We start from the raw sequence: 12,671 nt of genomic DNA on the forward strand, positions 1-12,671 counted from the left end.
AGAAATGAAAACAAAGTGCCCTTATGGTACTGTTCTGAACTAGAAGATTTGAATTTCAGGGCCGCTAGGAGAGTTTCCTCTGCCCCCCTTTTAAAAAATGTCTTCAGGCCTAACAAATGATAACATCTATTGTTATGAATTTTTTTTCCTTCCACAGTGTGACCTTGGAGATACATCATCATATCACACAAAGGTGAGCTTTTTAGAAATCTGTCTTGTTATTCTAGCTAATTACTTTGCAAGATATCAAGCTCAGTGTTAGGTCACAGCTCTAGACATCATAAGCTGTATTGTGCCTACTAAAATATCGAAGCAAATTATTTGTATTTTCTTTGTTCCTTAAGACTCTCATAATTCTTAAGTGATTGAGAATCTCAACGAGTATGTGTTTATATTGATTATATTGATATTTAGTGTGGTAGAATTACACAATTGAAATTTTTTCAAAATCTATTTTTAGTTCAGATTTCACAGCCTTACCACTGTTGATATTATGGGCTAGATAATGCTTTGTTGTGAGGACTGTCTTCTGCATTGCAGAGACTTTAGCAGTATTCATGGCCTCTACCAACTAGATGTCAGTAGTAACCCATGACCCAGGTTATAACAACAGAAAATATTCCTTGAGAACAGTATTGTTAACAGAAATTTTTCATTGAAAAATAACTTTTCTACAACAAAAAGTTGAGTAAAAAGTGTGTCATGTATTTATATTATTTAAAGTCTCTCATGTTGAGCTTAATAGGAGACAAATGGATTCTCTAGAGCTTTCTTTGCAATTTGCTTTAAAGAAGCAATAAGAGGCTGGGCACAGTGGCTCACGCCTGTAATCCCAACACTTTGGGAGGCTGAGGCGGGTGGATCACAAGGTCAGGAGATCGAGACCATCCTGGCTAACACAGCGAAACCCCATCTCTACTAAAAATACAAAAACTTAGCTGGGCGTGGTGGCACGCACCTGTAGTCCCACCTATTCTGCAGGCTGAGGCAGGAGAACCGCTTGAACTTGGGAGGCGGAGGTTGCAGAGAGCTGAGATCGTGCCATTGCACTGCAGCCTGGGTGACAGAGCAAGACTCTGTCTAAACAAACAAACAAAAAAAGCAATAAGCTGGTGGGGCGCAGTGGTTCACACCTGTAATCCCAGCATTTTGGGAGGCCGAGGTGGGTGGATCACTTGAGGTCAGGAGTTTGAGACCAGCCCGACCAACATGGTAAAACCCGCCTCTACTGAAAGTACAAAAAATGGCTGGGCGTGGTGGTGCATGCCTGTAGTCCCAGTTACTCGGGAGGCTGAGGCAGGAGAATCGCTTGAGCCTGGGAGGTGGAGGTTGCAGTGAGCTGAGATCTCGCCATTGCACCCCAGCCTGGGTGACAGAGAGAGACTCTGTCTCAAAAAAAGAAAAAAAAGAAGCAATAAGATGACCTAACCTCATGCAAATATGTAGTTGGTAGAAGGTGTATTTTTAAAGTTTTCAGACAGTTGTGGGTATTTGTTAACACTAAATCAAAACTTCACAAGTGGTGGTTTCTTAAATTAGTTACGGTGGCGTTTTACATATTAATAAATTTATTCCATGAGTACTCATTGATCTTTCTTGCACAGTAAATGGATCTTTTGCTCCATACTTGCATTTATAATATCATGCATTAGTTACTTGGAATATATTGGTTTATGTTTTATTGTGTCAAAAATCACTTTTAGTTTAACCACCAATCTTACTTTAACACGCCTTTAAGTATTGAAAAGCTGCCAAGCCTACAGTAGAAGGAACAAGTTTTTCAAAGTCCACAGGAAAGCTTAAATTTTATCGTTGGGAACAAATGCGTATTTCCCTTGAAGTGAAAACCTCTCACTTCATTTATTTTTGAGAATGATAGTTGAACTGGTTTTTTAGACCGAGTTTCACTCTGTCACTTGGCTGGAGTTCATTGGCATGATCTCAGCTCAAGCAATCCTCTCACCTCAGGCTCCTGTGTAGCTGGGCCCACAGATGTGTGGCACCACGCCAGGCTAATTTTCTTATATGTTTGATAGAGACAGGGTTTCGTTATGTTGCCTAGGCTGGTCCCGAACTCCTGAAGGAGCTCAGGCCATCTGCCTGCTTTGGCCTCTCAAAGTGCTGGGATTTTACAGGCGTGAGCCACTGCGCTGGCCCAGTTGTACTTTTAAATAAAAATGATGTTCTGTGAAAAAAGTGATTTTTCAGTTCACAGTTAAATCACGGATTCTTTAAAAACAAAAAAAAAAAGCGCTTCTGGTTAACTTTCCACTTATTCAGAGTATTAGAGACATGTCAAGATTTAACAACATTAATTTTTACTGTTTCATCAAAGACGTTCTTAAGAAATTCAGGCTATGTTTTTTACCTGTAGGGGACAGTGAAGAATAGAATGACTACTAATGTAATTGGTACCACTGCCTTGATTTATGCTGAGAAACCAGCCATTGTACCCACTTTTGCTTTTATACAATCATGGCAAGTGTCAACGAAAAAGCAGGCAATGACTTTGTATTACTTTCACAAATTTTTAAAATTTTTCATCAGCTTTCTCAGGTTTAATTAGTATGATTCAGAACAGTGTTGGCCAGGCACAGTGGCTCAGGCCTGTAATCCCAGCACTTTGGGAGGCCGAGGCAAGCGGATCACCTGAGGTTAGGAGTTCAAGACCAGCCTGGCCAACATGGTGAAACCACATCTCTACTAAAAATACAAAACTTAGCCAGGAGTGGTGGCAGGTGCCTGTAATCCCTGCTACTTGGGAGGCTGGGGTAGGAGAATCACTTGAACCTGGGAGGCGAAGGTTGCCATGAGCCAAGATCGCACCATTGCACTCCAGCCTGGGCAACAAGAGTAAAACTTGGTCTCAAAAAAAAAAAGAACAGTTATGACCTCTTAGGCCTTCTGGAAGGGGTCTTCGGGATCCCGAGAGGTCCACAGAGCACATTTGGAGAACCACTGGTTTATACACAGGCACAATGCATTAGTTTTACAAAGTTTAAAGTTCATCAAAGACTGGCCTCTTAAAAAGGCAGATGAGTTTGTCATTCAAACAACAGAAAGTACATAAATACATCATGAGAGTATACTACAGAGAACTAAAGAGAAAGGAAGCTAGGAAATCTGAATCACATTTACATTTATTAAAGTTTACTACTACTGCTTTGTAGAACATTCTTGTGTTTCAATGTGTGGTTAGAAGAGTGAAAATATGTTTGGTTTATTGCCATGGCCTGTTAGGGAGAGTCAATACTCATGGGCATTTCTGACTGGTTATCATATAAAAGGCTTCACGGTACAGGCCATGATGTGCTGAGAAAGAAGAAGTCAGGAAACCCTCTGCAAGTCAGGATCCAGGAGAAGAATTCGTAAAAACTGCTTTGGTAAAGTAAACACCAAAGCACACAGGAGGAAGTATTTTACTAAACAAATATTATACTAAGATATTAACAGTTTTTGAAGTAATGCACTTTCTTATTTTATAGAGATGCAGATAGATCTTTGAGCATACTTGATGAACAGTTACACTCATTTGCGGCACTTTTATTGAGGTTGTAGTTTCATCGTACACTTGTATCTGTTTCATGCTGAAGTCAAAGCCATCTTTTTTTAAATCTTCCCCATTTCATGTTGCATTTAGTCATCTTAAGTGTTGTGAAAAGAATGTGCTGGGGTAAGAACTGATCTGCAGCTCTGTTTAGTTAGTGAGCTAGTATGAGTAAATATACTATCCAAACAACAGAAAATGTATCTTTTTTTTTTTTTTTTTTGATGGACTCTCTTTCTGTAGCCCGGGCTGGAGTGCAATCGCACGATCTTGGCTCACTGCAGGCTCTGCCTCCCAGGTCCCTGTTCAAGCAATTCTCCTGCCTCAGCCTCCTGAGTAACTGGAATTACAGGCATGTGCCACCATGCCCAGCTAATTTTTTTTTTCTTTTTTCTTTTTTTTTTTTTTTTTTTTGTAAAGACAGGGTTTCACCATGTTGGCCAGGATGGTCTTGAACTCCTGACCTCGTGATCCACCCACCTTGGCCTCCCAAAGTGCTGGGATTACAGGTGTGAGCCACCATGCCTGGCCCAGAAAATGTATCTTTTTAAAAGGTAATTGTGAGCTGTCTATAGGACCCTACAAGCCACTACCCAATTTTTGAAGCCATTCCTCCTTCTGTTCCACACAGGTTTCCACCGTGCACATTACGAAGAAAAGAAATGGAGGTGGGAGTTTAAATAACTATTCCTCCTCCATTCCATCGACTCCCAGCACCAGCCAGGAGGACCTTCAGTTCAGTGTTCCTCCCACTGCCAACACACCCACGCCCGTTTGCAAGCGGTCCATGCGCGTCCAACCTGTTTACATCTGAGAAAGGGAGTGACCCAGACAAAGAGAGGAAAGCCCCGGAGAATCATGCTGACACCATCGGGAGCGGCAGAGCCATCCCCATTAAACAGGGCATGCTCTTAAAGCGAAGTGGGAAATGGCTGAAGACATGGAAAAAGAAATATGTCACCCTGTGTTCCAATGGCGTGCTCACCTATTATTCAAGCTTAGGTGATTATATGAAGAATATTCATAAAAAAGAGATTGACCTTCGGACATCTACCATCAAAGTCCCAGGAAAGTGGCCATCCCTAGCCACATCGGCCTGCACACCCATCTCCAGCTCTAAAAGCAATGGCCTATCCAAGGACATGGACACCGGGCTGGGTGACTCCATATGCTTCAGCCCCAGTATCTCCAGCACCACCAGCCCCAAGCTCAACCTGCCCCCCTCTCCTCATGCCAATAAAAAGAAACACCTAAAGAAGAAAAGCACCAACAACTTTATGATTGTGTCTGCCACTGGCCAAACGTGGCACTTTGAAGCCACGACATATGAGGAGCGGGATGCCTGGGTCCAAGCCATCCAGAGCCAGATCCTGGCCAGCCTGCAGTCATGTGAGAGTAGTAAAAGCAAGTCCCAGCTGACCAGCCAGAGCGAGGCCATGGCCCTGCAGTCGATCCAAAACATGCGTGGGAACTCCCACTGTGTGGACTGTGAGACCCAGAATCCTAAGTGGGCCAGTTTGAACTTGGGAGTCCTCATGTGTATTGAATGCTCAGGAATCCACCGCAGTCTGGGCACCCGCCTTTCCCGTGTGCGATCTCTGGACTTGGATGACTGGCCAGTTGAGCTCAGGAAGGTTATGTTATCTATTGGCAATGACCTAGCCAACAGCATCTGGGAAGGGAGCAGCCAGGGGCAGACAAAACCCTCAGTAAAGTCCACGAGGGAAGAGAAGGAACGGTGGATCCATTCCAAATATGAGGAGAAGCTCTTTCTGGCCCCACTACCCTGCACTGAGCTGTCCCTGGGCCAGCGCCTGCTGCGAGCCACCGCTGATGAGGACCTGCGGACAGCCATCCTGCTGCTGGCACATGGCTCCCGTGAGGAGGTGAACGAGACCTGTGGGGAGGGAGACGGCTGCACGGCGCTCCATCTGGCCTGCCGCAAGGGGAATGTGGTCCTGGCGCAGCTCCTGATCTGGTACGGGGTGGACGTCATGGCCCGAGATGCCCACGGGAACACAGCGCTGACCTACGCCCGGCAGGCCTCCAGCCAGGAGTGCGTCAACGTGCTTCTGCAGTACGGCTGCCCCGACGAGTGCGTGTAGTATCTGTTTTATTTGACTGCAGTCTCCTTGGTGCAAAAACAAAATGGGAAAAATAAGGATAACTCAGAATTTCAAAAGGAAATCACAAATTCAGCTAGTAATAACATTTTCAGTACTTTTTGTAAACTAAGTAAATACACAAAATGTTGATTTTTCTGACCATAAGACATATTTTATGTCCTTTTGCCGAGGTGGATGTGTTAGTCTCAGGCCCTCCTGGCCACATTGCCCAAGTCACACAGGCTTCTGTATTATGTATTTAGATAAAATGTGTGAAAATATATTTGAAAAAAAGTTCATAAATATGCATTGATTTTTGTACACATGGCACCTCTTTTTCATTTTTATTTTTTATTTTTTTTGGACGATGTTTTGCTCTGCTGCCCCAGCTGGAGTGCAGTGGCGTGATATCTGCTCACTGCAAGCTCTGCCTCCCGGATTCACACCATTCTCCTGCCTCAGCCTCTCAGGTAGCTGGGACTACAGGTGCCTGCCACCACACCTGGCTAATTTTTTGTATTTTTAGTAGAGATGTGGTTTCACCATGTTAGCCAGGATGGTCTCAAACTCCTGACCTCGTGATCCACCTGCCTCAGCCTCCCAAAGTGTTGGGATTACAGGCGTGAGCCACCGTGCCCGGCCCATGGCACCTCTCTTAATTTATAAATTGAACTGGATGTGAGGTAATAATGTCAGCTAGTTGAGATAAGAGGGTTACAGGTCGGCTGGGCGCAGTGGCTCACACCTGTAATCCTAGCACTTTGGGAGGCCTAGGCGGACTGATCACCAGGTCAGGAGATCAAGACCATCCTGGCTAACATCATGAAACCCCATCTCTACTAAAAAATACAAAAAATTAGCTGGGCATGGCCGGGTGTGGTGGCTCACACCTGTAATCCCACTGAGGACCCGGGGCTCCTTTCTACCTGGGCTGGGGGGATCTGGGGCAGACTGGGTCTGTGGGAGGCGGATCTAAGTAGGCAGGTGAGGACCTGGGAGGAGGCCTTGGCCCCTCAGGAACCCTGGTCTCCTGCTCTACCAAGTCAGCACGGAGTTGAGGGGTGCAGACCTGGGGAGGTCTCCTGGGGGCAGGGCATGAGTCCTGGTGCTGGGTGAACACTGGCAGCTTGGACCCTTCCCTCTGGAAATCTGGGGAGCCTTTCTTGTCAAAACAGCCTATTCTGAATAACCTATGCAGGAAAAGGAAGATGGATTTTTATTTTTACCATAACTTTAAAGCTTCAAAGATTTCTTAACACGTCACCAAGTCTGTTCAAAGTCAAAAAGGGCATTTTCAATTTCATCCAAGTCCCCTAAAGCATGTTTATTTTTATTTTTATTTGTATTTGAAATGGAGTCTTGCTCTGGCACCCAGGCTGGAGTGTAGGGGTGCGATCTCGGCTCACTGTAACCTTTGCCTCCTGGGTTCAAAGTGATTCTCATGCCTCAGCCTCCTGAGTAGCTGGGATTACAGGCACCCACCACCATGCCCGACTAATTTTTGTATTTTTAGCAGAGACGGGGTTTCGCCATTTTGGCCAGGCTGGTCTCAAACTCCTGACCTCAAGTGATCCATTCTTCTTGGCCTCCCAAAGTGCTGGGATTACAGGCGTGAACCACTGCACCTGGTCCCGAAGTGTATGTTGTATTCAGAGGTCAGCAGCTATGTGTGGGGAGGCCCAGCCAGGCCCCACTCATGGGTCATCGTGTGAAAAAGTCTTGCCTGAGTTTGTGTCCTCTTTCTAAATGGCAGCAGACGCGTATTTTGTTTTTGGCTCTGCAGCTGGTGTGGACCACCTGCTTTGACCTTTCACTAGCCTCTGAGTTTTTTATGATTCCTGTTGGGAGAAAAGCTGAGTGTTGGGAGAGAAGCTGAGGCAGGGCTTGCTAGATTTGCTGGCTCCTTGCTTCTAGCACTCCCATTATCTCAAGTAGCCATATGTTTCTCATTCACCTGATACACCGTTTCCTTTCAACCTCCACATCCTCACCACCTGTTTCTTTGTTAGATCACCAATAAATAGCGTGGGCTCCCAGAACTCGGGGCCTTCGCAGCCTCCACACTCGCGATAGCGCCCTGCTCCTATTTTCTCTCTCGAACTGTCTCTTTCTCATTCCTTTGACTCCGCTGGACTTGCCGCCCCCGTGACCTGGTGTTGGGTCTCATCATCCCAACAGATTCCCATTCTAAAGATGAGGGAACCAAGAGGTGGAAGGTAAAGTTAGAATAAGAACCATTTCTTCTGACTCTGAAATCCTTCAGTTCTAGCACGCTACCACCCACACTTTAAAAAACTCTGAAGTAGGCAGAGAATTCCGTTTTGTTGGAGGAATTGCTTTGAGAGACCTGGTCTTACTGGATGAGGCTTTGGAAACCAACCTGAGGCAGGCGCTAGCACATCCTGAGAGGGGTGTGACCTGGAACACAGGCCCAGCCTGGGCTTCACGTCTCAGCTGGCAAGACTGCCTGCTCATTGCCATTCCAGGCCAGGCAGGGCCAAGGGGCTTCAGGGACCCATGCCCTCATGGGGCTCACTGAGCTCGTCTCCCGGCAGCCAAGGCCCTGGCGTCTCCAAATGAAGCCAGCTGTGGGGGAAGGTCCTTCTCATGAGCCAGTCTGTCCTGGCTGGGGGTGGCATCCCAGAGCCCCATCTAGGATGCCCAGGGATGTATAGGTCTGTTGTGAGGATAAGCCAGCACTGAGCCCTCACCCTGGACTGGGAGGGCAGTGGGCCTGCTCTGAGCCCTCACCCTGGACTGGGAGGGCAGCGGCTCTGCTCTGAACCCTCACCCTGGACTCGGGGGCAGCCGGCATGCTCTGAGCCTTCACCCTGGACTTGTCTCCTCTGTTCAGTTCATGCCGTGGAGGAAGTGGTGAAGGAGGTGGTGGGACATGCCAAGGAGACTGGAGAGAAAGGTACAGCCGGCTGAGGTCGGGCAGGGAAGGAGGGAGGGAGGAAGGGAAGCTAGGTGCTGGGCCAACCTGTTCTTTGACTAACCAGGTCAAACTCTGCCCCTAATGTTGCAGCCTTTCAGAGCCTCTTGGCTGGGGCAGTTACCTATGCTCATCAGAGGCCACAGACTGTACTGCGTTAGGACACTGTCTAGATGGTTCTCTCTGTGGAATAAGAAGACAAAGTCACACAAGACTATGTGACAGCACACTGGGACAAAACATTTAACATGGCAGGGCGCGGTGGCTCATGCCTGTAATCCCAGCACTTTGGGAGGCTGAGGAGGGCGGATCACGAGGTCAGGAGATCGAGACCATCCTGGCTAACACGGTGAAACCCCGTCTCTACTAAAAATACATAAAAATTAGCCGGGCATGGTGGTGGGTGCCTATAGTCCCAGCTACTTGGGAGGCTGAGGCAGGAGAATGGTGTGTACCTGGGAGGCAGAGCTTGCAGTGAGCCTAGATCATGCCACTGCACTCCAGCTTGGGCTACAGAGCGAGACTCGGTCTCAAAAAAAAAGAAAAAAAAAATTGCTGGGGGCGGTGGCTCATGCCTGTAATCCCAGCACTTTGGGAGGCTGAGGTGGGCGGATCATGAGGTCAGGAGATCCAGACCACGGTGAAACCCCATCTCTACTAAAAATACAAAAAATTAGCTGGGCACGGTGGCGGGTGCCTGTAGTCCTAGCTACTCAGGAGGCTGAGGCAGGAGAATGGCGTGAACCCGGAAGGTGGAGCTTGCAGTGAGCTGAGATTGTGCCACTGCACTCCAGCCTGGGCAACAGTGTGATACTCTGTCTCAAAAAAAAAAAAAAAAAAGAAAATTTAACGTGTAAAATTCTATGTTAAATGTTAAATTGATGTGTGTGAGCTATGAGTAGAACTATGTACAAAGCATGTGTATATCTCATTCCTTTTCAACAAAATAGATTCCAGGTAGATGAAGGACTTAAATTTACATAAATGAATTTATTAACTTACTAGGAGATAACCATCTTAGCTCAGGCTGCTATTATAAAATACCATAGGCCAGGTGCAGTGGCTCACACCTGTAATCCTAACCCTTCGGGAGGCCAAGGCGGGTGGGCCACCTGAGGTCAGGAGTTCGAGACCAGCCTGACCAATATGGTGAAACCCCATTGCTACTAAAAATACAAAAACCAGCTGGGCATGGTGGCACATGCCTGTAATCTCAGCTACTCAGGAGTCTGAGGCAGGAGACTCCCTTGAACCTGGGAGGCAGAGGTTGCAGTGAGCTGAGATTGCACCACTGCACTCCAGCCTGGGTGACAGAGCAAGACTCTGTCTCAAAAACAAAAACAAACCATAAACTGGGTGACTTAGAAACAACAGAAATTTATTTCTCACACTCCTGGAGGATGGGAAGTCCAAGATCAAGGAAGGCACTGGCAGATTTGGCATCTGGTGAGGGAGTCTTTCTGGTTCATGGATGGGCCCAGCTCTGTCCTCACATGCTGGAAGGAGCTAGCTCTCTGTGGTCTCTTTTATGTGGGTGCTAATTTCAACCTCCCAAAGGCCCCACCCCTTAATATCATTACATTAAGACTGAGGATTTCAGCATATGAGTTTTGAGGGGGAAGACATCATAAACATTTAGACATAGTGATAACATAAGAGACTTTGGCCTAATCTTGGAGAGGGGAGAATCTTTAGAACTATGACAAAAAAAACCAGCACCATAAAGGAAATATTAAGTAAATCTGACAATCCAAAACTGAAATTTTCTATAGCCAAAAAAAAACACTATAAACCAAGCCAAAAGAAAAATTACACACTGATGAAAAATATTTGTCATAAAAATGATAATCCAGTATAACAACCCAATATAAAAATGGTCAAAAGACATAAGCAGGCATTTTCCAGAAAAAAGGATAAGCAGGCAATGTACCCATGAGTAGATGCTCAGTCTCACCCACAGTTGAAGAAATGCAAGTTGTTGGGGAAATTAAAACCAAATTCAAATTCATTCTGCAGTAATCCTGCTGCCCTTGGTCCCATCGGGCCACTCCAGAGACTAATCCATTAAGATGGCCACATCCCACAGGCCACTCAAGGGGACACAAGTTCAGCGGGTGGATCACTAGGACATTCTTCCTCTTTCTTTCCAACAGCCATTGCTGAAGCCATAAAGAAAGCCCAAGAGTCAGGGGACAAAAAGATGAAGGAAATCACCGAGACAGTGACCAACACAGTCACAAATGCCATCACCCATGCAGCAGAAAGTCTGGACAAACTTGGACAGTGAGTGCACCTGCTACCATGGCCCTTCCCCAGTCTCAATAAAAAGCCACGACGTGTACATTGAGCACTGGATTTATTCCCATTTGGATGGAAACACTAGGCAAAGTATTTTCTTGTTGATATAACATATTTTACATATTTATGGAGTACATTTAAGTATTTATTACATGCACAGAATAGTGATCAATCAGGGTGTTTGGGGTGTCTATCACCTTGAATATTTGGTATTACTATGTGTTGGGTACATTTCAAGTCCCTTCTTCTAGCTACTTTGTTTTTTTGTTTTTGTTTTTGTTTTTGTTTTGTGACAGAGTCTTGCTCTGTCACCCAGGCTGGAGGGCAATGGTGTGATCTCGGCTCACTGCAACCTCTGCCTCCAAGGTTCAAGCAATTCTCCTGCCTCAGCCTCCCAAGTAGCTTGGACTACAAGTGCAGGCCACCACGTCCGGCTAATTTTTATTATTATTATTTTTTATTGTTTTTATTTTTAGTAGAGATGGGGTTTCACCATGTTAGCCAGGCTGGTCTCGAACTCCTGACCTCAGGTGATCTGCCTGCCTGGGCCTCCCAAAATGCTGGGATTATAGGCATGGGATACTGTACCTAGCCTTCTAGCTACTTTGAAATATACAATACATTGCTGCTAACTATAGTCACCCTAGGTGAAGTATTTTTCAACAGAAACACTTTGCATGTCCCCCGTGTCTCCTCTGCTGAGGTGGACACTGGCACTGGGGCCCCTGCTGCTGGTTGGATAGGTCCTCATGATGAATCAGATGCTTCTCTGTCATGCGAAGTAAGATCTTTCATGTCAGGAAGGGGCTCTTCTGGAAGAATAGTTAGTGTCTGTGCTACATTTCCTAAAAAACTGTTTCCCCAGAAACTATATACAACTTTCAGGTGCCTCAGTGCTTCAAGACATGCTAAGGGAGGACCCTCATTTGTCTTGCATGTTTTTGGGATTTTTCTTGAGATGTTCTTGCAGGACTCAGGGCAGATAACAGACCAGCTTGATGAAGAATTTAGCAAGGAAGGCCCCCACTGAGCTGCTTCCTGTTCTCGCAGAGATCAGATAAGCATTTCTGCTGGACGGTTACAGAATCTGGTCAAGGAGAGACTGAGTCACTGCTCATCCTAGAAGCTGCTGTTGATTTTTTTTTTTTTTTAAAGACGGAGTTTCACTCTGTTGCCCAGGCAGGAGTGCAGTGGCATGTTCTTGGCTCACTGTAACCTCTGCCTCCTGGGTTCAAACAATTCTCCTGCCTCAGCCTCCCCAGTAGCTGGGACTACAGGTGCCCGCCACCACTCCTGGCTAATTTTTTGTATTTTTAGTAGAGACGGGGTTTCACCATGTTAGCCAGGATGGTCTCGATCTCCTGACCTCATGATCCACCTGTCTTGGCCTCCCGAAGTGCTGGGATTACAGACGTGAGCCACCGCACCTGGCCCAGAATATTTATTTAGAGACTGATGTCAGGCCTAAGTGTTGATAGTGGGTAGTAGTGGGCAAGATGCCTGGCCCTCTCTCTTTCTTCTCATGAGCAAGTCAGTATCATAGAGGTTAAACATATCTTTAAGTAGCATTTAACTTAACATTTTTTTAATTAAAAAAAAAGAGAAGTAATTTGTAAAAATATTGCATCCCCTATTTCTCTTGCTGGAAGCTATTTGTTCTTAGCAGAAATGAGAAGCAAAGGTGTTTTGCTTAAAAAATAAATGAGTTGCTCACCATACTTCTGGATCTCATCTAGAATTGGACTCACAGTTTGTGAACAGCCCAGGTATAGCCAATGTCTTAGCT

At 45.9% G+C, this 12,671-nt stretch overlaps 1 protein-coding gene across 1 annotated transcript in view; it reads left to right on the forward strand.

Moving 5' to 3' along the window:
• LOC101143406 (arf-GAP with GTPase, ANK repeat and PH domain-containing protein 5) overlaps positions 1-12,638 on the forward strand; it is a 58,908-nt gene extending 46,270 nt beyond the window's left edge. Inside the window, 6 exon segments of the mRNA XM_063710104.1 lie at positions 158-193; positions 3,486-3,537; positions 4,179-4,339; positions 4,341-5,642; positions 8,507-8,569; positions 10,741-12,638. Coding sequence (XP_063566174.1) covers positions 158-193; positions 3,486-3,537; positions 4,179-4,339; positions 4,341-5,642; positions 8,507-8,569; positions 10,741-10,750 — 1,624 coding nt within the window. The 3' untranslated portion in view covers positions 10,751-12,638.
• Positions 12,639-12,671: the final 33 nt, after the last annotated feature.

Source organism: Gorilla gorilla, chromosome 8 (genome assembly GCF_029281585.2).
Source record: "Gorilla gorilla gorilla isolate KB3781 chromosome 8, NHGRI_mGorGor1-v2.1_pri, whole genome shotgun sequence".
Classification (NCBI taxonomy): Eukaryota; Metazoa; Chordata; class Mammalia; order Primates; family Hominidae; genus Gorilla; species Gorilla gorilla.